The sequence below is a fragment of the Pecten maximus genome, chromosome 6, assembly GCF_902652985.1.
Source record: "Pecten maximus chromosome 6, xPecMax1.1, whole genome shotgun sequence".
In the NCBI taxonomy this organism is placed as follows: Eukaryota; Metazoa; Mollusca; class Bivalvia; order Pectinida; family Pectinidae; genus Pecten; species Pecten maximus.
In genome coordinates this window covers 11,831,971-11,859,174 of record NC_047020.1, presented here as the reverse complement: position 1 = coordinate 11,859,174, position 27,204 = coordinate 11,831,971, and the positions used below count along the sequence as shown (strand labels likewise).

Genomic DNA, 27,204 nt, shown 5'->3' with positions numbered 1-27,204 from the left:
CAGTACATGGTATACTGTATCAGTACATGGTATACTGTATCAGTACATGGTATACTACATCAGTACATGGTATACTGTATCAGTACATGGTATACCATATCAGTACATGGTATACTGTATCAGTACACGGTATACTGTATCAGTACACGGTATACTGTATCAGTACACGGTATACTGTATCAGTACATGGTATATTGTATCAGTACATGGTATACTGTATCAGTACACGGTATACTGTATCAGTACACGGTATACTGTATCAGTACACGGTATACTGTATCAGTACATGGTATATTGTATCAGTACATGGTATACTGTATCAGTACATGGTATATTGTATCAGTACATGGTATACTGTATCAGTACATGGTATATTGTATCAGTACATGGTATACTGTATCAGTACACGGTATACTGTATCAGTACATGGTATATTGTATCAGTACATGGTATACTACATCAGTACATGGTATACTACATCAGTACATGGTGTATCAGTACATGGTATACTGTATCAGTACATGGTATATTGTATCAGTACATGGTATACTGTATCAGTACACGGTATACTGTATCAGTACATGGTATACCATATGAGTACATGGTATACCATATCAGTACATGGTATACCGTATCAGTACACGGTATACTGTATCAGTACACGGTATACTGTATCAGTACACAGTATGGTATACTGTATCAGTACACGGTATACTATATCAGTACATGGTATACAGTATCAGTACATGGTATACTGTATCAGTACATGGTATACTGTATCAGTACATGGTATACTATATCAGTACATGGTACATTGTATCAGTACATGGTATACTGTATAAGTACATGGTACACTGTATCAGTACATGGTATACTGTATAAGTACATGGTATACAGTATCAGTACATGGTATATTGTATCAGTACATGGTATACTGTATCAGTACATGGTATACTATATCAGTACATGGTATACAGTATCAGTACATGGTATACTGTATCAGTACACAGTATGGTATACTGTATCAGTACACGGTATACTATATCAGTACATGGTATACAGTATCAGTACATGGTATACTGTATCAGTACATGGTATACTGTATCAGTACATGGTATACTACATCAGTACATGGTATATTGTATCAGTACATGGTATACTGTATCAGTACATGGTACACTGTATCAGTACATGGTATACTGTATAAGTACATGGTATACAGTATCAGTACATGGTATACAGTGTATCGGTACATGGTATACTGTATCAGTACATGGTAAACTGTATCAGTACAATGGTATACTGTATCAGTACATGGTAAACTGTATCAGTACATGGTATACTGTATCAGTACATGGTATACTGTATCAGTACATGGTATACTGTATCAGTACATGGTATACCATATCAGTACATGGTATACCGTATCAGTACATGGTATACTGTATCAGTACATAGTATACTGTAACAGTACATGGTATACTGTATCAGTACATGGTATACAGTATCAGTGCATGGTAAACGGTATCAATACATGGTACACTGTGCATGTATTAATACATGGTTTACTGTATTAGCATATGTTGATCTTGTTGTACCTCTAATCAACCACAGGTATAACAGAATATGTTGATTATATATTTATGATTTACAGCAATTTTCAGCAAATGAAGAAAAGTAAAATTTTGGTCTAACATGCCATGAATGAATGTTGATCTATGCAACATGAATATGTTATCTTAACCTGTATTTTGGATGAACATATGGTACAAGAAGCAGAAAGGAGTCAATGGCCCTGTCACATACGGGTAGATACTACAGATTTACCTGGAGCTTGTCGTAGGGAAGCTTTATGTGCAGTTGTCATGTCGGTAGTATATATCACCAATCATACCACAGAATTCCACACAGCTCACAATGACAAAGGTATCAATGCCGAAACTACCTTCAATTCATTCACATGAAAAGCAATTCACCCTGTCTCAGTTCCCATGAAAAATGCAAGCCCTGTAGTAAAAGAGCCAATATCCTTGGCTACTATATGCTGATTCATGGAGCCCCAGAATTAAATTCAGAGACACTGTCCAACATCTCTGTGGCAAATTTTGTTTCCGGAGCCTTTACAGCTTAGTCCCTAGGTTTAGCTCCTGAATCGGTGTTAATAATCAGACAGCATTATTTAAATGATCAGAATCAGAGGAATGACACTTCCATATGTCGGTCACCAACAGCCTGGCTCTCCACCGATCACATACACTGACAACAATACATCCATATGGCAGTTCATCTCCACACGCCGTGTGTAAATTTTTTATTATCTCCTTGTCAATATGATCATCCTTTTTGCAAAATAATGCACAGACTTTGCCAATAGCTATGCAGAACACGATAAATCAATACTGGAGATGATGAAAATTCTTAATGTTTACAACGAAATGTAAACATGACCAATGTCTTGTAGTACAAATTGTAGTAATGCTGGGAATAAGGTTGAGGCCACCTTGTGAAAGGCCTGTAGGCTGTCAGCATCCCTGATCAGTCAGGGACCCACCTATCACCACGGCAGCATGCTCTACTTCCACTTTACAGAGACCTTAATTACTATACATAATACATTACATTACCTGTATTAACTTTGTGTATTGATATGAATACATGATTTCACTATTATCATAATAAATACTATTATCTGTGAGAATGAATATAACATGTATGGTAAGATAACATCACATCATTATGTACAGGTTTGTCTGTCTGCGTGTGAATACAAAGCTGAAATTAAGTTACAGTCAATAAGTATATCCTGTCTGTTACTGTATGACAACTACACCCAGCACATGTGAGGACCCATCAACTGTACCCTCTTATCATAAACAGTGTCCATTCAGTCGATTCTAGACTGAACTTATTCAAGTGTAGTCACATTCCTGCAGATCACCCAAAGGAATAAGTAATAGGGACATATAACTATCTCACAGTACACCGTCGTGAGGACAAACTAGACAAAATACAGACATGAGGGCAGACGTAACAAGTCATCGGGGCAGTCCTAACGCTGGCCCACTCACTGATGGCCTCAGTCCCTGGATGCTGGGTGCCCTGGCAGGGCTAGTCCTAATGGATGCTGGGTGCCTTGGTAGGGCCAGACCTTGGATGCTGGGTGCCCTGACAGGGCCGCAGTCCTAATGGATGCTTCGTGCCCTGGCAGAGCCAGTCCTAATGGATGCTTGGCGCCCTGGCAGAGCCAGTCCTAATGGATGCTTGGTGCCCTGGCAGAGCCAGTCCTAATGGATGCTTGGTGCCCTGGCAGAGCTAGTCCTAATGGATGCTTGGTGCCTTGGCAGAGCTAGTCCTAATGGATGCTTGGTGCCCTGGCAGGGCCAGTCCTAATGGAAGCTGGGTGCCTTAGCAGGGCAAGACATTGGATGCTGGCCTAGGTGCCATGGCAGGGCCAGTCCTTATGGAAGCTGGGTGCCTTGGTAGGGCCAGACCTTGGATGCTGGGTGCCTTGGTAGCTAGGGCCAGACCTTGAATGCTTTGTGCCCTGGCAGAGCCAGTCCTAATGGATGCTTTGTGCCTGGCAGAGCCAGTCCTAATGGATGCTTGGTGCCCTGGCAGAGCCAGTCCTAATGGATGTTTGGTGCCCTGGCAGAGCCAGTCCTAATGGATGCTGGGTGCCTGTGCAGAGCCAGTCCTAATGGATGCTGGGTGCCTGTGCAGAGCTAGTCCTAATGGATGCTTGGTGCCCTGGCAGAGCCAGTCCTAATGGATGTTTGGTACCCTGGCAGAGCTAGTCCTAATGGATGATGGGTGCCTTGGCAGAGCTAGTCCTAATGGATGATGGGTGCCCAGTGAGGACTAGCAGGGATAGTCCTTACTTGTTGACGGGGCAGTTTATATTCACTCACAGAATGATGCCAGCTTTCCCCTATCAAAATTAAACAGCTGGCCGTAATGCATGTTACATGTACATGTGATTATTAATACCAATCATTAAAGGTATGGGTAACAAGGGAATTCTACCTAAGGCTTTGCAAAGATTCCAAATTCTATACTTGTATGAGAATAGCATTTCTTTATCATGGATCGATGCCTTCATAATCACTAACTCCTTTCTACCCAGCTTTTACTAGTGTGTATGACCACCAGTATAAAAGCACCACACCACTACATTACAGCTGCATCAGACACGAACATTAATGTCCCACAATGTTTTTATCACTCCTACAACTTTGATCTTTTTATTTTTGTTCTTTTCTCTGAATTTTCTGTTCTAACAGCTATGTATATGATCAGTAAATCAGTCCTGTGATATTTCAAAATTTTTATTGTTTGGTCTGAAATTCTCCTATTTCAAAATGCTACTGATATTTAACCGTTTAAATAGTTTGTGTAACAATGAGATATTTTTAACAACTGTATGTCTTAATTCTTCTGATCAGCCTCAAAACTTGCCCACCTTCTTTTTGGTCAGTCTCAAAATTCAAAATGTACTGTTCTTCTTCAGAAATAACATCATTAACAGTTAGAAATATAATATTAACATCAGATTGAATATCCATTGCTTGTTCTTTAAAAGACTGCCTATAAAATAAGCATACTTTATACAGTGAAAATTTCACAAAACAAATATTTTGACAACAAATTTTGTTTATTGATATACATGTATATATATTAATTATAAATTTTGCAGCAAAACCTTGAACAGCTTATCTAGCCAATATTTTTACTATATTGTGTTATTGATGTTTTTCTTGTGGTAGAAAAGTCAGTTAATATATAGTGTGTATATCTATTTCTGGTGTGTGCAGGCAATCGTCTGAACAATTTTCCCAGGGTGTTTGGACTACCAAACTGTAAATTAATGATCGTTCTGTTCCACAATCCAAAACACTCAGGTTAGCCTGAAGATGTTACTTTTCCATTGGTCGTATAGCTAGATCCCAGAAATTTTTTAGATTTTGGGATCAATTTTTTTCTTTTTATCTTACTATACTGACAGAGTGCGACGGGTAAGACATAATAACCTATCACTCTTGTTTAACTTCACAATCACTACTAAATCTGAACATGCATTTGTATAACCTGGAATATGTGACAATCAAATTCAAAGAACAGATCATGTTTTTTTTTATTCCAATACTGATATGTATTATTACTTTACAAATTGATTTCTGTATCATTGTAGTAAAATGATAAAGAGTTACAGAGTACTAATGGAGTTATAAACTTGTATGAGCCACTACTTGTTGATATGCTATAAAATACCGATGTGATTCTGTCTTATTTCCCCTGTGAACCGATGTGATTCTGTCTTATTTACCCCTGTGAACCCATGTGATTCTGTCTTATTTCCCCTGTGAACCGATGTGAATCTGTCTTATTACCCCTGTGAACCGATGTGATTCTGTCTTATTTCCCCTGTGAACCAATGTGGTTCTGTCTTATTTCCCCTGTGAACCGATGTGATTCTGTCTTATTACCTTTGTGAACCGATGTGATTCTTTCTTATTTCCCCTGTGAACCGATGTGATTCTGTCTTATTTCCCCTGTGAACCGATGTGATTCTGTCTTATTTACCGCTGTGAACCGATGTGATTCTGTCTTATTACCCCATGAACCGATGTGATTCGGTCTTATTTACCCGTGAACCGATGTGATTCCGTCTAATTTACCACTGTGAACCGATGTGATTCTGTCTTATTTCCCCTGTGAACCGATGTGATTCTGTCTTATTTCCCCTGTGAACCGATGTGATTCTGTCTTATTTCCCCTGTGAACTGATGTGATTCTGTCTTATTTCCTCTGTGAACCGATGTGATTCTGTCTTATTTACCCCTGTGAACCGATGTGATTCTTTCTTATTTCCCCTGTGAACCGATATGATTCTGTCTTATTTACCCCTGTGAACCGATATGATTCTGTCTTATTACCCCTGTGAACCGATGTGATTCCGTCTTATTTACCCTGTGAATCAATGTTATTCTTTCTTATTTCCCACTGTGAACCGATGTGATTCTGTCTTATTTCCCCTGTGAACCGATGTGATTCTGTCTTATTATCACTGTGAACCGATGTGATTCCATCTTATTTACCCTGTGAACCGATGTGATTCTGTCTTGTTACCTGTGTGAAAGTCTAGTGACTTGATCTTTTATCACAGAATCTGCAGTAATAATTTAATATCCAGTAAATTTGCCTGAGTAATATTTTTCCATATAACACTAATGTAATAATACCTTTGAGCAGTATTCATTGGCTGTGCCAGTCAGAAATTGATTGTCACAACATATTAGGGGAAATGATGTTATGCCATGAATTGGAATTGACACTACTAATGATGTGATTCTGTCTTATTTCCCCTGAGAACTGATGTGATTCTGTCTTATTTACCCCTGTGAACCAATGTGATTCTGTCTTATTTACCCCTGTGAACCGATGTGATTCTGTCTTATTTCCCCTGTGAACCGATGTGATTCTGTCTTATTTACCCCTGTGAATCGATGTGATTCTGTCTTATTACCCCTGTGAACCAATGTGATTCTGTCTTATTTACCCCTGTGAACCAATGTGATTCTGTCTTATTTACCCCTGTGAACCGATGTGATTCTGTCTTATTTCCCCTGTGAACCGATGTGATTCTGTCTTATTTCCCCTGTGAACCGATGTGATTCTGTCTTATTTACCCCTGTGAACCGATGTGACTCTGTCTTATTACCCCTGTGTAAGTTTTCTTTTAGCTGATACAGGTATCTTAAATTTGTTTTCATTTATACAATATTTTATCATGATACTTTTTTCATGAGCGTTAATTTTTTCTTACCTATGTTTGCAAAAATAAAACCTTAAATGAAAATAGAAATTCATTTAATATATATCAAAACTAGCTATCCTTAAAAAATCAGTAATTATGGTTAGAATAAGAGGACCAGTGGACTTGTATAGCTCACCTGCTACTAATGTAACATTGAAGTTCAATTAGATGCTAAGCAGAATACCTCTTCATTCGGTCCTTTATCTTGTATCACACTAAGGGCCTTGTGGTCAATGAGAAGAGTAAATTTACAGAACTTAACACATTTGATCAAGATCAATCACTGAACAACTGTATTGGTGAAAACTAATATCCAAAACCCGATATTACCTGGCCTTAACCATATCTGTCTAACCATATCTGTCTAAGATGAGTCGGCACACTTACCCGAGTTCTGGAGACTGATATCTAACATCCTTATCTATGTCTGTCTAAGATGATGTGACACAGGACTTACCTGAGTTCTGGAGACTGATATCTAACATCCTTATCTATGTCTGTCTAAGATGAGGTGATGCAGGACTTACCTGAGTTCTGGAGACTTCTATCTAACATCCTTATCTATGTCTGTCTAAGATGAGGTGACGCAGTAATTACCTGAGTTCTGGAGACTGATATCTAACATCCTTATCTATGTCTGTCTAAGATGACGTGACGCAGGACTTACCTGAGTTCTGGAGACTTCTATCAAACATCCTTATCTATGTCTGTCTAAGATGATGTGACGCAGGACTTACCTGAGTTCTGGAGACTTCTATCTAACATCCTTATCTATGTCTGTCTAAGATGATGTGACATAGGACTTACCTGAGTTCTGGAGACTGATATCTAACATCCTTATCTATGTCTGTCTAAGATGAGGTGACACACTTACCTGAGTTCTGGAGACTGATATCTAACATCCTTATCTATGTCTGTCTAAGATGATGTGACACACTTACCTGAGTTCTGGAGACTGATATCTAACATCCTTATCTATGTCTGTCTAAGATGATGTGACACACTTACCTGAGTTCTGGAGACTGATATCTAACATCCTTATCTATGTCTGTCTATAAGATGATGTGATGCAGGACTTACCTGAGTTCTGGAGACTGATATCTAACAATCCTTATCTATGTCTGTCTATAAGATGATGTGACGCAGGACTTACCTGAGTTCTGGAGACTTCTATCTAACATCCTTATCTATGTCTGTCTAAGATGAGGTGATGCAGGACTTACCTGAGTTCTGGAGACTGCTATCTAACATCCTTATCTATGTCTGTCTAAGATGAGGTGACGCAGGACTTACCTGAGTTCTGGAGACTGATATCTAACATCCTTATTTATGTCTGTCTAAGATGATGTGACACACTTACCTGAGTTCTGGAGACTTCTATCTAACATCCTTATCTATGTCTGTCTAAGATGAGGTGACGCAGTAATTACCTGAGTTCTGGAGACTGATATCTAACATCCTTATCTATGTCTGTCTAAGATGACGTGATGCAGGACTTACCTGAGTTCTGGAGACTTCTATCTAACATCCTTATCTATGTCTGTCTAAGATGAGGTGACGCAGTAATTACCTGAGTTCTGGAGACTGATATCTAACATCCTTATCTATGTCTGTCTAAGATGACGTGACGCAGGACTTACCTGAGTTCTGGAGACTTCTATCAAACATCCTTATCTATGTCTGTCTAAGATGATGTGACGCAGGACTTACCTGAGTTCTGGAGACTGATATCTAACATCCTTATCTATGTCTGTCTATAAGATGATGTGATACACTTACCTGAGTTCTGGAGACTGATATCTAACATCCTTATCTATGTCTGTCTAAGATGATGTGACACACTTACCTGAGTTCTGGAGACTGATATCTAACATCCTTATCTATGTCTGTCTAAGATGACGTGACGCAGGACTTACCTGAGTTCTGGAGACTGATATCTAACATCCTTATCTATGTCTGTCTAAGATGATGTGACACACTTACCTGAGTTCTGGAGACTGATATCTAACATCCTTATCTATGTCTGTCTAAGATGATGTGACGCAGGACTTACCTGAGTTCTGGAGACTGATATCTAACATCCTTATTTATGTCTGTCTAAGATGATGTGACACACTTACCTGAGTTCTGGAGACTTCTATCTAACATCCTTATCTATGTCTGTCTAAGATGAGGTGACGCAGTAATTACCTGAGTTCTGGAGACTGATATCTAACATCCTTATCTATGTCTGTCTAAGATGACGTGATGCAGGACTTACCTGAGTTCTGGAGACTTCTATCTAACATCCTTATCTATGTCTGTCTAAGATGAGGTGACGCAGTAATTACCTGAGTTCTGGAGACTGATATCTAACATCCTTATCTATGTCTGTCTAAGATGACGTGACGCAGGACTTACCTGAGTTCTGGAGACTTCTATCTAACATCCTTATCTATATCTGTCTAAGATGAGGTGACATAGGACTTACCTGAGTTCTGGAGACTGATATCTAACATCCTTATCTATGTCTGTCTAAGATGATGTGACACACTTACCTGAGTTCTGGAGACTTCTATCAAACATCCTTATCTATGTCTGTCTAAGATGATGTGACGCAGGACTTACCTGAGTTCTGGAGACTGATATCTAACATCCTTATCTATGTCTGTCTATAAGATGATGTGATACACTTACCTGAGTTCTGGAGACTGATATCTAACATCCTTATCTATGTCTGTCTAAGATGATGTGACACACTTACCTGAGTTCTGGAGACTGATATCTAACATCCTTATCTATGTCTGTCTAAGATGACGTGACGCAGGACTTACCTGAGTTCTGGAGACTGATATCTAACATCCTTATCTATGTCTGTCTAAGATGATGTGACGCAGGACTTACCTGAGTTCTGGAGACTGATATCTAACATCCTTATCTATGTCTGTCTAAGATGATGTGACGCAGGACTTACCTGAGTTCTGGAGACTTCTATCTAACATCCTTATCTATGTCTGTCTAAGATGATGTGACGCAGGACTTACCTGAGTTCTGGAGACTGATATCTAACATCCTTATCTATGTCTGTCTAAGATGATGTGACGCAGGACTTACCTGAGTTCTGGAGACTTCTATCTAACATCCTTATCTACGTCTGTCTAAGATGAGGTGACGCACTTACCTGAGTTCTGGAGACTTCTATCTAACATCCTTATCTATGTCTGTCTAAGATGATGTGACGCAGGACTTACCTGAGTTCTGGAGACTGATATCTAACATCCTTATCTATATCTGTCTAAGATGACGTGAAGCAGGACTTACCTGAGTTCTGGAGACTGATATCTAACATCCTTATCTATGTCTGTCTAAGATGATGTGACGCAGGACTTACCTGAGTTCTGGAGACTTCTATCTAACATCCTTATCTATGTCTGTCTAAGATGATGTGACGCAGGACTTACCTGAGTTCTGGAGACTGATATCTAACATCCTTATCTATGTCTGTCTAAGATGATATAACGCAGGACTTACCTGAGTTCTGGAGACTGATTCGATGATGAACAAGACTCTGGAGTTGTATTTCTACTCCTGACATCAGGAACAAGGATTAAAGACAAAACTTCCAAAATAGCAGCGTCACAAATTCTCAGACCCCAAGCAGTTTAAACACACTAACACGCATATCACGTTATGGCTGCATTTGGCAAGCAGTATCAATTGTTTCCTTTAAAACCCTCAATTGCTCTTTTCCAACTAGAACAGAGTGTCAATATGCACAGTGCTACTGAGAGTGAAGGCCTGCCACATCAGATATAAATCCTGCTAGCCTTGGCATCCTAATCATCCAAACCTCCAGTCGAATGCTGCATCAAAATAATAATTCCTCTACCTTTATTGGTAAACCAACACAGGTAAGTAGTGAAGGACAGGTACATACACCTGTATATTAACCTTCCACCCAATAAGTAAATATAATTAGTCTACATATTTTACAGCGAGAAGGAAATGCACTCATGCATGTCCGATGTAACTTGTTCCACTGCCAGTGAAATATGACAAAAATCAATTCCAGAATGTTTAGATCTTCACCTCCATGGATCCATAGCTGTCACACTGGTAAAGATTGGATTTCCTCACTACAGGTACAACAGCATTATCCCATAGCCATCTAATGTTCTCCAGGTAAAAAACAATGAGGAAATCAATTCCAGGGAGTACAATTTTTATGTGATCTATGATTGATCACTGCATTTAAATTTCGTCCAATATTCAAATGGATTCCGTACAGGAACTGTAGCCTGCCATCAGTGTCCTGTTCCGTACGAGCAGTGTTACCGTCGGATCACTACATCAATGATACTACTTTACTATCACAGCGTCAATTGTTGGTCTCTTCCTTACAGCCAAGGCATCATTACGATTTTGTAATCTTGTGATATACCCCGAGTACCTGAACAGTAGTGATACAGCCAATATTAAAAGCCTAAAGAACCAACACAAACATTACAAATTGTGAGATGATATAACTTCATTAACTGACTGAGTAAACATGTACAAGACATCAATTTAAACAGACCATTGCTGCTTTGCATACATTGGCAATAGTATGGTAAAGGATCCCTGAGCATCAACTCTCTGATGCATTTCAACCTATTACTCAAGAGAGTTCCACAATAACACTGAATACATGGCAGCCACCATAAAAAACAAAAACATCCACCAAAGACGTTTCCATGAAAACTTCAATGTCAGCTAGTTACATGACATCAACTTAAAAGCAGGCAGAGTAACAGTAAAATGATGGGAACACCAAAAGTCGATACCGAGACACAACCCAGTGCCGGCTCTCCAGTCGGGGGATTAGCACATGTCAAAACCACACGAAAATCCCATTGTGATCAATGGACTTTAGATTTATGACAAACAAGTAGATAAAACATTACGTGCATAAAGTCTATCTTTTCGGCCTGAATTCTCCAATAAAGTGGTTGGTATACCAAAGCTGTTCGTATACAAACACAAAACTGTTGTGTGTATAATAAAGCCTAAAGTGTGACAGTAACACTATATGCACCAGGAAAGCATTTTGATGTTATTTTGTCGTGATTGTCGATATCTACTCCATTAGCATACATGTACCAGTCTGGCTGTGATTACGATCAGTAAACTTATCTAATACAGCAACCCCATGGTTGTCAATGTGAACGGTTCAGCAACCTTAGCAATTCATCTTACAACTGACTTTATAAAATGCAATAATACCATGACAAAATCACAGTTGCTAGTGTAACTACTGTATCACCATGGAAACACCACACTTGGTAGTGTTACTACTGTATCACTATGGAAACACCACAGTTGGTGGTGTAACTACTGTATCACCATGGAAACATCACAGTTAGTGGTGTAACTACTGTATCACCATGGAAACATCACAGTTAGTGGTGTAACTACTGTATCACCATGGAAACATCACAGTTAGTGGTGTAACTACTGTATCACCATGGAAACACCACAGTTGGTGGTGTAACTACTGTATCACCATGGAAACCTCACACTTGGTGGTGTAACTACTGTATCACCATGGAAACCTTACACTTGGTGGTGTAACTACTGTATCACTGTGGAAATGTCACATTCCGTAGTGTAACTTCTGCATCACCATGGAAACATCACAGCTGGTATTGAAGCTACTGTATCACTGTGGAAACACCACACTTGGTGGTGTAACTACCGTATCACCATGGAAACATCACACTTGGTGGTGTAACTACTGTATCACCATGGAAACATCACAGTCGGTGGTGTAACTACTGTATCACCATGGAAACATCACACTTGGTAGTGTAACTACTGTATCACTATGGAAACATCACACTTGGTAGTGTAACTACGGTATCACCATGGAAACATCACACTTGGTGGTGGAACTACTGTATCACTATGGAAACATCACACTTGGTAGTGTAACTACGGTATCACCATGGAAACATCACACTTGGTGGTGTAACTACTGTATCACTATGGAAACATCACAGTCGGTGGTGTAACTACTGTATCACCATGGAAACATCACACTTGGTGGTGTAACTACTGTATCACCATGGAAACATCACAGTCGGTGGTGTAACTACTGTATCACCATGGAAACATCACACTTGGTGGTGTAACTACTGTATCACTATGGAAACATCACACTTGGTAGTGTAACTACTGTATCACCATGGAAACATCACAGTCGGTGGTGTAACTACTGTATCACCATGGAAACATCACACTTGGTGGTGTAACTACTGTATCACTATGGAAACATCACACTTGGTAGTGTAACTACTGTATCACCATGGAAACATCACAGTCGGTGGTGTAACTACTGTATCACCATGGAAACATCACAGTCGGTGGTGTAACTACTGTATCACCATGGAAACATCACAGTCGGTGGTGTAACTACTGTATCACCATGGAAACATCACAGTCGGTGGTGTAACTACTGTATCACCATGGAAACATCACAGTCGGTGGTGTAACTACTGTATCACCATGGAAGCATCACACTTGGTAGTGTAACTAGTGTATCACCATGGAAACACCACAGTTGGTGGTGTAACTACTGTATCACCATGAAAACACCACACTTGGTGGTGTAACTACTGTATCACCATGGAAACACCACACTTGGTAGTGTAACTACTATATTTCCATGGAAACATCACACTTGGTGGTGTAACTATTGTATCACCATGGAAACATCACACTTGGTGGTTTAACTACTGTATCACCATGGAAACACCACACTTGGTGGTGTAACTACTGTATCACCATGGAAACATCACACTTGGTGGTGTAACTACTGTATCACCATGGAAACATCACACTTGGTGGTGTAACTACTGTATCACCATGGAAACACCACACTTGGTGGTGTAACTACTGTATCACCATGGAAACACCACAGTTGGTGGTTAACTACTGTATCACCATGGAAACATCATAGTTGGTGGTATAACTACTGTATCACCATGGAAACATCACACTTGGTGGTATAACTAGTGTATCACCATGGAAACATCACACTTGGTGGTTTAACTACTGTATCACCATGGAAACATCACACTTGGTGGTGTAACTACTGTATCACCATGGAAACATCATAGTTGGTGGTGTAACTACTGTATCACCATGGAAACATCACACTTGGTGGTGTAACTACTGTTTCACCAGGGAAACATCACAGTTGGCAAAATATCTTGCCTCTATGATGCAATAGCAACTGAATTTGCAAGGCACTTTAACTCTAAAATGTTGCCATTGTGAAATTATAGTAGCTTGTGTGTCAGTGCTACAATTGATCTGAGAACCAAAACATACTCAAAGATATTCCAGTATTTAGCTGCTTACCCTAACAATAAATGAGCTAACTGTATGTGCATATCAGTTGCTACAAGACAATCACAATCTTTCATTGGGTCAGCTAATCTGTAGTTTCATCTTATTATCTTTGTAATATTTTATATTTTTTTGGTATTCAAACTTGATAATAAAAATTAGACTTTAGATAATAAATTTTTTTTTTAAATATCATTGATAGATTAAGAAGAAAACTGTTATCAGAAAATCTTCACTGAATTAATGTAATTCTGTGTACTGTTGTTTTGTTCCATTGCCTTGTTTGTGCCCTTAAGCTTATGTACAGAATATGAATGACAGTGTCAGTCTGGTGGATTTAAACTCTAGTTAATCACAGGATGTTTGCCCCAGTGTCTGTAACACAAGGAGGCAGTAACACCAAGAGCAGCCGTGGTTGATGACCTTCCACCATCGGGAGACACCATGTAATTTTAATGAGAGAAGTAATCAATAGGGTTGGTACATATTGTTTACAGTATAATTAGTAATGGTGCTGATTACATCAGGACAATAGGCTATTGTTGTGTGTATACACACAAACTGATGATAAGGCCAGCATGTATTGATGATGTAGTTACTTCACAGGGACTCAAACCAAGGACTACATATTAATGGCCAAGATGAAACCATAAGGAAATAACACAATCTACATATAATAGATTTTCTGTATACAAAACCATCACAACTTGAAAACAAGAAATATCTTTAAAAAAGATAAATGGCATAGTTTTAATGCTGGCGGTTATAATGTAAAACTGATGGTGAAATAAATTAACGAACTAAAGCGTTTTAGCACGAATAACAAAATTATATCAGTTTGAATCATTTTTGGTAATAATAAGACTGCATTTGAATCAGGAATATGATTTTATTAATGTGTCATTTTAAAAGATAATCTACTTATTCAGCTTGCATTCAATCTTATCTTTGTTTCGTTTTTAACTGCATATCTGCATTTTGCATTTACCGATACATTGACCAATCACATACTTCATCTTGACCCGTAACGCCACCTGTCACGTTATATATCCGGTGCCAAAAGAAAATTATACAGCTATGCCGAAAAACAAACTTTTCACAGAATTGAGTTTACACAAGGTATCACCACTATCAGCTAGACAGCTACAGCTTTTGGCCAGACGGCCAAGGAAGTTCTTCGTTTCCTGATCATTGATTAGCATGATAAAGTCACTCAATGCCCAATATCCTTACAACTACTTGTAAAAAAAGAAGTCCTTGTATACTGACAACAGCACAATAACATTATATTAGCAACTGGTGTGTAATAGTGTGTATAATACTATATATCAAACTTTATTTTGCTTTCAGATGTCCATTCTTACTTTCATAGATTTATTGGACAATCAAGCGCCAGGCTTGACCTGGAAAATACTTTCCTATACATAGCATCATATAAAAGCTGAGAAAATGAGGCAACTGGTAACATTGTTAACTACGTGAAAATGTGTAATGCTGGTCCCAGGCAAATATCAGTACCAAGACTGAACTTGTGATTTTTCATTTCAACAACTGCTTTAATGTGTTTAATTTAGTTAACATAGAAAGTTGGATTTTCTTTCATTAAGCCATTATTGAGCAATGAAAAACACAGGTCAGACCAGCATCACCAAATGAAGCTACAAATAGCATGAACTAATCAAAATGCATAATGACGGACCAACATACAGGTCATAGTTCATGTGGTTGAATGTAAGTATGGTCAATCGATACATGCACACATCTGTGAATGACATAAGTGGAAAGAATGGCTATGAACTGAGGTATTGAATACAAAATTGTTTATAAACAAAGTTTAAATCATACTTTAAACCATAATTCATAAAAAATCACAAACACAGATTTTACGATTGATAAATGAAACAAAGTATTTACGTTTTATACTATTCTAACATAACATATAAACCAGAGTAAACATATAGTAATCTAGACTAAACATAAACAAAATCAAACAAAATAATTGAATTTAGGGCTGTCTTAGCTTCTGCATATGATTAAATAATTACCAGCATGACGAAAAATAATATCAAGATTCCCGACCACGCACAAGTCCTTTTCCACCTCAGAAAAGGCAGTCCTGGTTAAGGGGAAACGGGTCAAGTTCTACTAGAACTGTCACCCAGATGGCTGACTAATACCCCCGCAATCTGCACAAGTCAATGGTGAATTGGAACTGTTAATTAGAGGCTAACTAAGATAATCCAGTAATATAGTGACCAGTAGCCATAGCAACAATAATTTTGAGAAAAAGAAAGTGGCATGCACATCTACACATGGTCCTCTATATTTGTGTGAAGTTTCATTGAAATCGGGCCTTCAGTTTAGGAGGAGTTGTCTGGACAAACTTAAAGTTATGGTTCTAATCAGAAAACCTGTTTATAGTGACCAGTTGCCATAGCAACCATAATTTTGAGAAAAAGAAAATGGCATGCACATCTACACATGGTCCTCTATATTTGTGTGAAGTTTCATTGAAAGCGGCCCTTCGGTTTAGGAGGAGTTGTCCGGACAAACTTAAAGTTATGGTTCTAATCAGAAAACCTGTTTATAGTGACCAGTTGCCATAGCAACCATAATTTTGAGAAAAAGAAAATGGCATGCACATCTACACATGGTCCTCTATATTTGTGTGAAGTTTCATTGAAATCTGCCCTTCGGTTTAGGAGGAGTTGTCCGGACAAACTTAAAGTTATGGTTCTAATCAGAAAACCTGTTTATAGTGACCAGTTGCCATAGCAACCATAATTTTGAGAAAAAGAAAGTGGCATGCACATCTACACATGGTCCTCTATATTTGTGTGAAGTTTCATTGAAATCGGCCCTTCGGTTTAGGAGGAGTTGTCCGGACAATCTTTAAGTTATGGTTCTTATCGGAAAACCTGTTTATAGTGACCAGTTGCCATAGCAACCATAATTTTGAGAAAGAGGAGTTGTCCGGACAAAATGTGTCTACAGACAGACAGACAGACGGACAGACAACCTGATTCCAGTATACCCCCCCTAACTTCGTTGTGGGGGTATAAAAATGTTTAGAGCTGGTAGACGATGAACAAATAAAGAATTGGAATTGAAAGAGCAGATTGTGGCCAGGCATGGTCCTGAGTTCTAAGAGAACCAGGCGAAAGTCCTGAACTACAATGACTGCATATATAGTTAGGTCACATCTCCAGGCCAGTCCTGAACTACAATGACTGCATATATAATTAGGTCACATCTCCAGGCCAGTCCTGAGCCCTACTGAAGAACCAGGTTGAAATATGGTCCTGTACAATTTAAAGTGTATATACTATGAATATAAAATGAACGAAAACCCAGATGACTTAGGGCTAATGGACCAAATTGATTATGCATAGCATGAGAAAGCCCCCAAAAATCATTAAGTTCACAATGCAGGTATAAGAGAATGATACAGGACAGGGCAATGTCTGTGCTATATCGGCATCTCTTTTTGTGGCTGACTTTGTTACTGTTTCAAGAACATTTTCATTTGGCCATTTTTGCATAAATCAGAACACCTTCATATTGCATTATGAGATTTGAGAGCCCTATATAGGAGCCTCATTTGCATGTTATCTTGTCCTTGACGATTTAGATTGGTCAGGGATTTTCGTTTGTATTTATGTAATTACACATTTTCAGAACCCCATAAGTATTACATGAAATTTAATAAGGGATATTCAATTTAGTCAGAAAATTGTAATTGGCTTCCGCTGTGACCACCTTTAAACCATTGACATTTGAAAAACTTGTACCTAGTTCATGACATTCCACCCAATTTGTCTCTTCCAGTATCTTATGAAGGCTAGGAAATAGAATTTTGTATTCTGTTAGATGGCTTTATTAGAGATATACATGTATAGTACCCGGACATTTGTCTTCGATATTTTCAAAAGGTTAGATATTTGCAAAAGGTTATCAAGAGTATCTAACAATTTATAACAATATCTGCAGTATGCCAGTGACTGGTGAGCTGACTGGTTCCCGTTGATAAAACTGATGTAGATAAATTACAGAGAGACGACATGGGGGTCGGTCACAATGGAAAGGCCACAGGATACAGTGATTACTTCTGTGTTAAGGTTTCATTTCACTGCACCACCTGTATAATAAGATATGTATGGAGCAGTTCCAGTTGTGTTTATGGACTTGTCATGTCAGTAACTTACAATAAATGATGTACAAGTGTACTTTTGTAGACATTACAATCATGTTCAGCATATAAAGTACATGGGAGATTTCTTGTCATGTTATATAAAATTCTATAATATTTTTCCTTACTTAAACATAGGTAATCCTTATCACAACTTGACAGGTACAGCATGTCTTGATATTCATGATGTATCTGTGTTGCTAAGAGACAATGCCAGTGTGATACTGTGGCTGAGAACACTTTGTCTTGGCCTAAAGCTGGTAGTACCAATGACCTTAGCTGTTGAGGGGACGTTAAGCAATACAAACCATACCAAACCAATGTAATCACAATATACAACTTGTTAACTGAGCTATCAAAATTAATTATAAAAATATTGGTATAAACTATCAATGGTACATGTATTATATGAACTACATAATAAATGTAATCTGTCTGATTTCAAATGGTCCTGTCTGCAGTGACAGGTAAGTTAATTGTAAGGTTGTGAATAGTTTGGTCCTGTTAAAAGCAAATTCAGTCTGCCATCTGCACTCAAAATCTATGAATATATACATGAATATCTTTTATAAATATCAAGGTACAGAAACATGCAGTCTGTCTCTACAACCAATCGTTTTTGGCATCTAACCAGCTGACAGATACCTTTACACAAATTGGCTTCTTATCGCCAGACAAAATGGATTCTTATCGCCAGAGAATTCATTTAAGAAGTAAAATTCCAAAGTTTATCAATCAGTATCAAGAGGATTTATTACGATGGGGATAAAATCAGATTAACTCTGCTGCAATTTGTCTTAATTTTCCTGTTAAATATCAATGTTTGGGCTGTCAAATATCAGAGTATTTATGGTATCTGTAGGGAGTGCTTTAATAACCAAACCATTAAGCATTATTCAAAAGAAGACTTTGATAAATTTGATAAATACCTTTAATATTTCTTACTTAAATCCTGGAACTCTGAGTTATTGCTTACAATAAATTTATAAATGACCGTCAATTTGTCCACCATCTTCTTTATGCCCCCTAATTGATTTCAATAAGTAGGTAAAACAGGGTCATTTTTCAATATTCCACACTCTTTTGTCTTTGGTGAGGGTTTTTAATTGATTACTTTGTACTGCATTATTCTTAAATGTGCCTTCAAAATTTAAATAACGGGAGTATCTATTACAGTAGCGGTGAAATGGGAGATAGTGTATAAGACCCCTAATGTTAGTATACCCATTGTGATACATACATTGAATGCATACTAAAACTTCTACAACTTTGTATAATGCTACAAAATGTTAAAATTACATAATGATAATATAGCCATCACATCAATCCCTGCTAGGCCCTCAATTAATCTCCAGGTACAATATCAATGTATCTACTAATGACAAAATGTGAAGCATTGTAATGGTGGGGGTAAACAAATATTATTCAATTTTTTCATCTGTAGCATTACTACATCAATATTAACATCACAATAACCCCCTTTATTATCATTAGTATTCTTTGAATACATATATAAACTTCTTTTTTTTTAAATCAACAACCAATCGCAAAACAAATATTCACTGAAAATGCATTAGTCTCCAGACTTGACATTCTCCATGTAAGCCTGATCTCTCTCAAATAATGATCATCAGATAATGATAGTCCACAAATACCATCTGTGTCATAGAGGCTTTTTAATTACAGCAATATGTCTTGGTCTTAGAGGTGTTTTATGATAATTAACCTCAGTGAATTGAAGATACCATTGTCAAGAGTACCATACAAAATCAAAGCTATCCCTTGGTACTAAAACAGAAAGCCATTGTGTCTACACACACAGCACCACACATCACTCCTACACACACAGCACCACACATCACTCCTACACACACAGTACCACACATCACTCCTACACACACAACACCACACATCACTCCTACACACACAACATCACACATCACTCCTACACACACAACACCACACATCACTCCTACACACACAACACCACACATCACTCCTACACACACAACACCACACATCACTCCTACACACGCAGCATCACACATCACTCCTACATACACAACACCACACATCACTCCTATACACACACCACCACACATCACTCCTACACACACAACACCACACATCACTCCTACACACACAGCACCACACATCACTCCTACACACACAACACCACACATCACTCCTACACACACAGCACCACACATCACTCCTACACAAACAACACCACACATCACTCCTACACACACAACACCACACATCACTCCTACACACACAGCATCACACATCACTCCTACACACACAGTACCACACATCACTCCTACACACACAACACCATACATCACTCCTACACACACAACACCACACATCTCTCCTACACACACAACACCACACATCTCTCCTACATTCACACCACCACACATCACTCCTACACACACAGCATCACACATCACTCCTACACACACAGCACCACACATCACTCCTACACACACAGCACCACACATCTCTCCTACACACACAACACCACACATCTCTCCTACATTCACACCACCACACATCTCTCCTACACACACAGCACCACACATAACTCCTACACACACAGCACCACACATATCTCCTACACACACAGCACCACACATCTCTCCTACACACACAGCACCACACATCACTCCTACACACACAGTACCACACATCTCTCCACACACAGCCCCACACATCTCTCCTACACACACAGCATCACACATCTCTCCTACACACACAGTACCACACATCTCTCATACACACACACCACCACACATCACTCCTACACACACAGCACCACACATCACTCCTACACACACACCACCACACATCTCTCATACACACACACCACCACACATCACTCCTACACACATAGCACCACACATCACTCCTACATACACATCACCACACATCACTCCTATACAAACACCACCACACATCTCTCCTACACACACAGCACCACACATCACTCCTACACACACAGCACCACACATCAGTCCTACACACACATCACCACACATCACTCCTATACACACACCACCACACATCACTCCTACACACACAGCACCACACATCACTCCTACACACACACCACCACACATCACTCCTACACACACCACCACCACACATCACTCCTACACACACAGCACCACACATCACTCCTACACACACAGCACCACACATCACTCCTACACACACAACACCACACATCACTCCTACACACACAACACCACACATCACTCCTACACACACAACACCACACATCACTCCTACACACACACCACCACACATCACTCCTACACACACAGCACCACACATCACTCCTACACACACACCACCACACATCACTCCTACACACACACCACCACACATCTCTCCTACACACACACCACCACACATCACTCCTACACACACAGCACCACACATCACTCCTACACGCACAGCACCACACATCACTCCTACACACACAGCACCACACATCACTCCTATACAATCCTACACACACAGCACCACACATCACTCCTACACACACACCACCACACATCACTCCTACACACACCACCACCACACATCACTCCTACACACACAACACCACACATCACTCCTACACACACACCACCACACATCACTCCTACACACATAGCACCACACATCACTCCTACACACATAGCACCACACATCACTCCTACACACACACCACCACACATCACTCCTACACACACACCACCACACATCACTCCTACACACATAGCACCACACATCACTCCTACATACACATCACCACACATCACTCCTATACAAACACCACCACACATCACTCCTACCCACACACCACCCACACATCACTCCTACACACACAGTACCACACATCACTCCTACACACACAACACCACACATCACTCCTACACACACAGCACCACACATCACTCCTACACACACAACACCACACATCACTCCTACACACACACCACCACACATCACTCCTACACACACAGCACCACACATCACTCCTACACACACAGTACCACACATCACTCCTACACACACACCACCACACATCACTCCTACACACACAGCACCACACATCACTCCTACACACACAGTACCACACATCACTCCTACACACACAACACCACACATCTCTCCTACACAATCCTACACACAGCACCACACATCACTCCCACACAATCCTACACACACAACACCACACATCACTCCTACACACACAAAAACACACATCAGTCCTACACACACAGCACCACACATCAGTCCTACACATGCAGCACCACACATCACTCCCACACAATCCTATCACACACAGCACCACACCTCACTCCTACAGAATCTTAACAGATCAGTTAACTTAATGATAGGGGAAATCTCCAGGTTACAAGTGTATAGCTGATAATTAAAACAGTGTACATGAAAGGATTCCAAAGTCTCACGGATTTTATTTCTTGACAACCATTATGTCTATGAAAATGTCAAAAATGCCTGAAATATTTTCAAGATAGATAAAATAATGAGAGAAATCCATAAACTAGCTACAGACATAACAAAGTCCTTAACAACAAGCTATTCAGAACCAACGGTAAGCAGTAATGGAAACGGTACAGAGATTTGTATAAATCTTAGAATGATATATCTCCGGCGGCAACCGACTGTCTGGGTATGTATGTATAATGCCACCGCTAGAAAATGTCCAACAAACACATTTAACCAGCACCAAATAACAGGTTATAACATTCCATTATATATTCTTTGGGAAACCTTTATCCAGCGTAGAATAACACGTTATTACATTCCATTATATATTCTTTGGGGAACCTTTATCCAGTACTAAAAAACAAGTTATGACATTCCATAACACATCATGTTTGGGAAACCTTTATCCAGTACTAAATAGCACATTATTACATTCCATAACACGTCATGTTTGGGAAACCTTTATCCAGTACTAAATAACAAGTTATGACATTCCATAACACATCATGTTTGGGAGACCTTTATCCAGTACTAAATAGCACATTATTACATTCAATAACTCATCATGTTTGGGAGACCTTTATCCAGTACTAAATAGCACATTATTACATTAAATAACACATCATGTTTGGGAGACCTTTATCCAGCACTTAATAACAAGTTATGACATTCCATAACACGTCATGTTTGGGAGACCTTTATCCAGTACCAAATAACAAGTTATGACAATCCATAACACGTCATGTTTGGGAGACCTTTATCCAGCACTAAATATAAATAACACGTTATAACACTCTATAACTCATTCTTTGGGGAGACCTTTATCCAGCTATCTGTTAATGTACTTCGTAACTGCATTCACATTCAAACAAGAGTGGCCAAATTCCTGAGTAAAATTATATTCAGATATTCATGCAAGTTAGAATATCAATTTCAATATGCATCTGCTGTTTTCAGTTTTTCATCATGGAAAGTGTTTTAGCTAAAAATTCTGTAAATATCCCAAGTATATGTAGTTATCTTTTTGTGTATACAGTTTAGCATTAACTCTTACCTAGATGAAGTATATACATTGTACTGTATGACAGAGCTTACAGGTTGTCTATTTTACAGTAAATCAATACCAAACACTGGCTGATACACATATATGTATATCGATATAAGATATGTCCAACTTTTACGTTTAAGGAAAACATGCCATCTTATTTAACCTGCGTTTAAGGAAAACATGCCATCTTATTTAACCTGCGTCTTTGTCTTTCAATTCATTAGGAAAAAAATAGTCAAGTACAATTAAACAAGAAAACGAAAATTAACAAAGCAATTTGATAAACAAATGCCCTTGTTGTTTGTAGATAGTTAAATTAAAGCACCTGTGTTATACTGCATGTGAGGATTGAGTATTACAACCATTAGCATTCCTACCATCAAACTACTAAAACTTCTATTATACCAATAACACAATGACTTAGAATCTACTTCGAGGTTGTATAGAAGGATTGGAATTCAGAAAAAAATATCAAATTGCTGAAGTTTTGTATTAGAATATTGAAACATCTACTAAGGTTTAGAGCTTCAAATCAAAGATATTAGCTTGAGAGAATTTTGTGTTTCTTCACAAGACAGCTACAATAACTGCAGGATTTGGGACATAATCAAATTGGACCTGTACTCCTAAAGGAGCTATTAACATGTACCTCAGGCTCAGATTATTAATAAAGAACTTATACAGCAATATTGAAATAGTCATAATAAGAAAAAATTCATTTACAAATTTCATTAAATGAAATAAATAATTATACACATATGGTGTACCTCAAAACATTGTCTTCTTGAAATCATTGGTGTTTTGAAGTACAATCTTTATTCATATAAAACGAAAATAGGAAAAGTAAGATTTTCCTATGATTATGGATTACATGGCAATTTTTTTTTGGGAATTAGAGTAAATTTTAAGCAAAATGAATCATAATAAGGACACACCTTAGATTTCATAAGAATTTAACCCCTGGAAGGCCCCTGTCCTTACTTAACAATCCTTGTTCATTGCTACTAACAATGTAAGCCTAATTCAAGCTCAACAAATTCATCGAAATATCAAGGCACTGCAATTTTCTCTCAGAAACAAACTCAATAGAAGATCCCCTAAGCATCTAAAGTTATGACCTAATCAGACACAGGCACTTAGGTCTATTGTTTAATTAGACACAAATACTCAATTCTATACAGTCTGTATCCTATTGTTATGTGAGAGTATTGTTTAATAAGACAGACAATTAGGTCCACAGTGTGTGTCCTATTGTTATGTGAGAGAATTGTTTAATCAAACACAATACTCTGGTCTCAAGTCCTTCTGTATCTCATTATATCTTATTTGCTATCAATGTTTCGGAGACCTTTATCAAATACAGAACAACAAGTTATAACATTCCGTGGTCTGGAGTGTAGAACTATGAGGTCAGTAGACCTGTGGTCTGGAGTGTAGAACTATGAGCCAGTAGACCTGTGGTCTGGAGTGTAGAACTATGAGGCCAGTAGACCTGTGGTCTGGAGTGTAGAACTATGAGCCAGTAGACCTGTGGTCTGGAGTGTAGAGCTATGAGCCAGTAGACCTGTGGTCTGGAGTGTAGAACTATGAGGCCAGTAGACCTGTGGTCTGGAGTGTAGAACTATGAGGCCAGTAGACCTGTGGTCTGGAGTGTAGAACTATGAGCCAGTAGACCAGTGTGTTTTGGAGTGTATAGAACTATGAGATCAGTAGACCTGTGGTCTGGAGTGTATAGAACTATGAGCCAGTAGACCAGTGGTCTGGAGTGTAGAACTATGAGGTCAGTAGACCTGTGGTCTGGAGTGTAGAACTATGAGCCAGTAGACCAGTGGTCTGGAGTGTAGAACTATGAGATCAGTAGACCTGTGGTCTGGAGTGTAGAACTATGAGGCCAGTAGACCTGTGGTCTGGAGTGTAGAACTATGAGCCAGTAGACCTGTGGTCTGGAGTGTAGAACTATGAGGCCAGTAGACCTGTGGTCTGGAGTGTAGAACTATGAGCCAGTAGACCTGTGCTCTGGAGTGTAGATCTATGAGCCAGTAGACCTGTGGTCTGGAGTGTAGAACTATGAGCCAGTAGACCTGTGGTCTGGAGTGTAGAACTATGAGGCCAGTAGACCTGTGGTCTGGAGTGTAGAACTATGAGCCAGTAAACCTGTGGTCTGGAGTGTAGAACTATGAGGCCAGTAGACCTGTGGTCTGGAGTGTAGAACTATGAGCCAGTAGACTTGTGGTCTGGAGTGTAGATCTATGAGCCAGTAGACCTGTGGTCTGGAGTGTAGAACTATGAGCCAGTAGACCAGTGGTCTGGAGTGTAGAACTATGAGATCAGTAGACCTGTGGTCTGGAGTGTAGAACTATGAGATCAGTAGACCTGTGGTCTTGAGTGTAGAACTATGAGCCAGTAGACCTGTGGTTTGGAGTGTAGAACTATGAGATCAGTAGACCTGTGGTCTGGAGTGTATAGAACTATGAGCCAGTAGACCAGTGTGTTTTTATGTACAGTGTGGTCTGGACTGGAATATAGAAATATGAGGCAGTAGACCTGTGTGTTTGGAGTGTAGAACTATGAGCCAGTAGTATATATATAGACTGTGTGGTCTGGACTGGAATATAGAACTATGAGGCAGTAGACCTGTGTGTTTGGAGTGACAGCCATTACCTGTGGGCTCAGCATCTATATAGTGTGGCACTACTATGGTAGCCTGTATGATATAATGGCAGCTCCAAGATCAATACCAACACACTGGTAGATCAATACACTGGGGGCCTCATACAGGGAACAAAACTGAAAATTCATATACAGTCACAATTCTATTTTTGTCTTTCCAACAAAATTAAGATATTACAAAACTAACTTTGAGAATTATAGATGTCTGCATACCTTTTGTAATTTTGCAACCTTGCTACCTTAACCCTACTGCAGGAAATAATACAATATTGGAAAACAAATACAAGAAAACGATAAATACACATGCAATATTAGGAAGATGATTAGAGTTCTCTCCCTTTATTTACCACATTTAACGCATCTCTTTATGTTTATATTCCTGTCTTACAGTTTGCTTATTAACAGACATCTACAGACAGTACATGATGGTTAAAGCTGCCCTACCTTACATGAAATTTAGTTAAATTGATATCATATTGCTATATTTCATGAAACTGTCAGGACGACCATGCATGCATGTTCATTAATTAATTAAATTCCATTTATGCAATTTTAAAACTTCTCAGTGTTTGAGATAGCAGAACAGCATGAATGCATGTTAAATAT

General features: G+C 38.9%; 1 protein-coding gene across 9 annotated transcripts in view; it reads right to left on the bottom strand.

Annotated features, from left to right (window-relative positions):
• LOC117328971 (probable phospholipid-transporting ATPase IA) overlaps nt 1-27,204 on the bottom strand; it is a 120,455-nt gene that overhangs the window by 77,771 nt on the left and 15,480 nt on the right. For 2 of the 9 annotated variants that reach the window (XM_033886613.1, XM_033886620.1), the window contains exon 1: nt 10,325-10,438. The exons of 1 other annotated variant lie outside the window; for it this stretch is intronic. In XM_033886613.1, coding sequence (XP_033742504.1) covers nt 10,325-10,388 — 64 coding nt within the window. In that variant the 5' untranslated portion in view covers nt 10,389-10,438. Of the gene's footprint in view, nt 1-1,827; nt 2,518-10,324; nt 10,443-27,204 lie in introns of those variants that run through there. 6 more of the 9 variants (XR_004533085.1, XM_033886615.1, XM_033886621.1 and 3 more) reach the window with 6 other exon arrangements.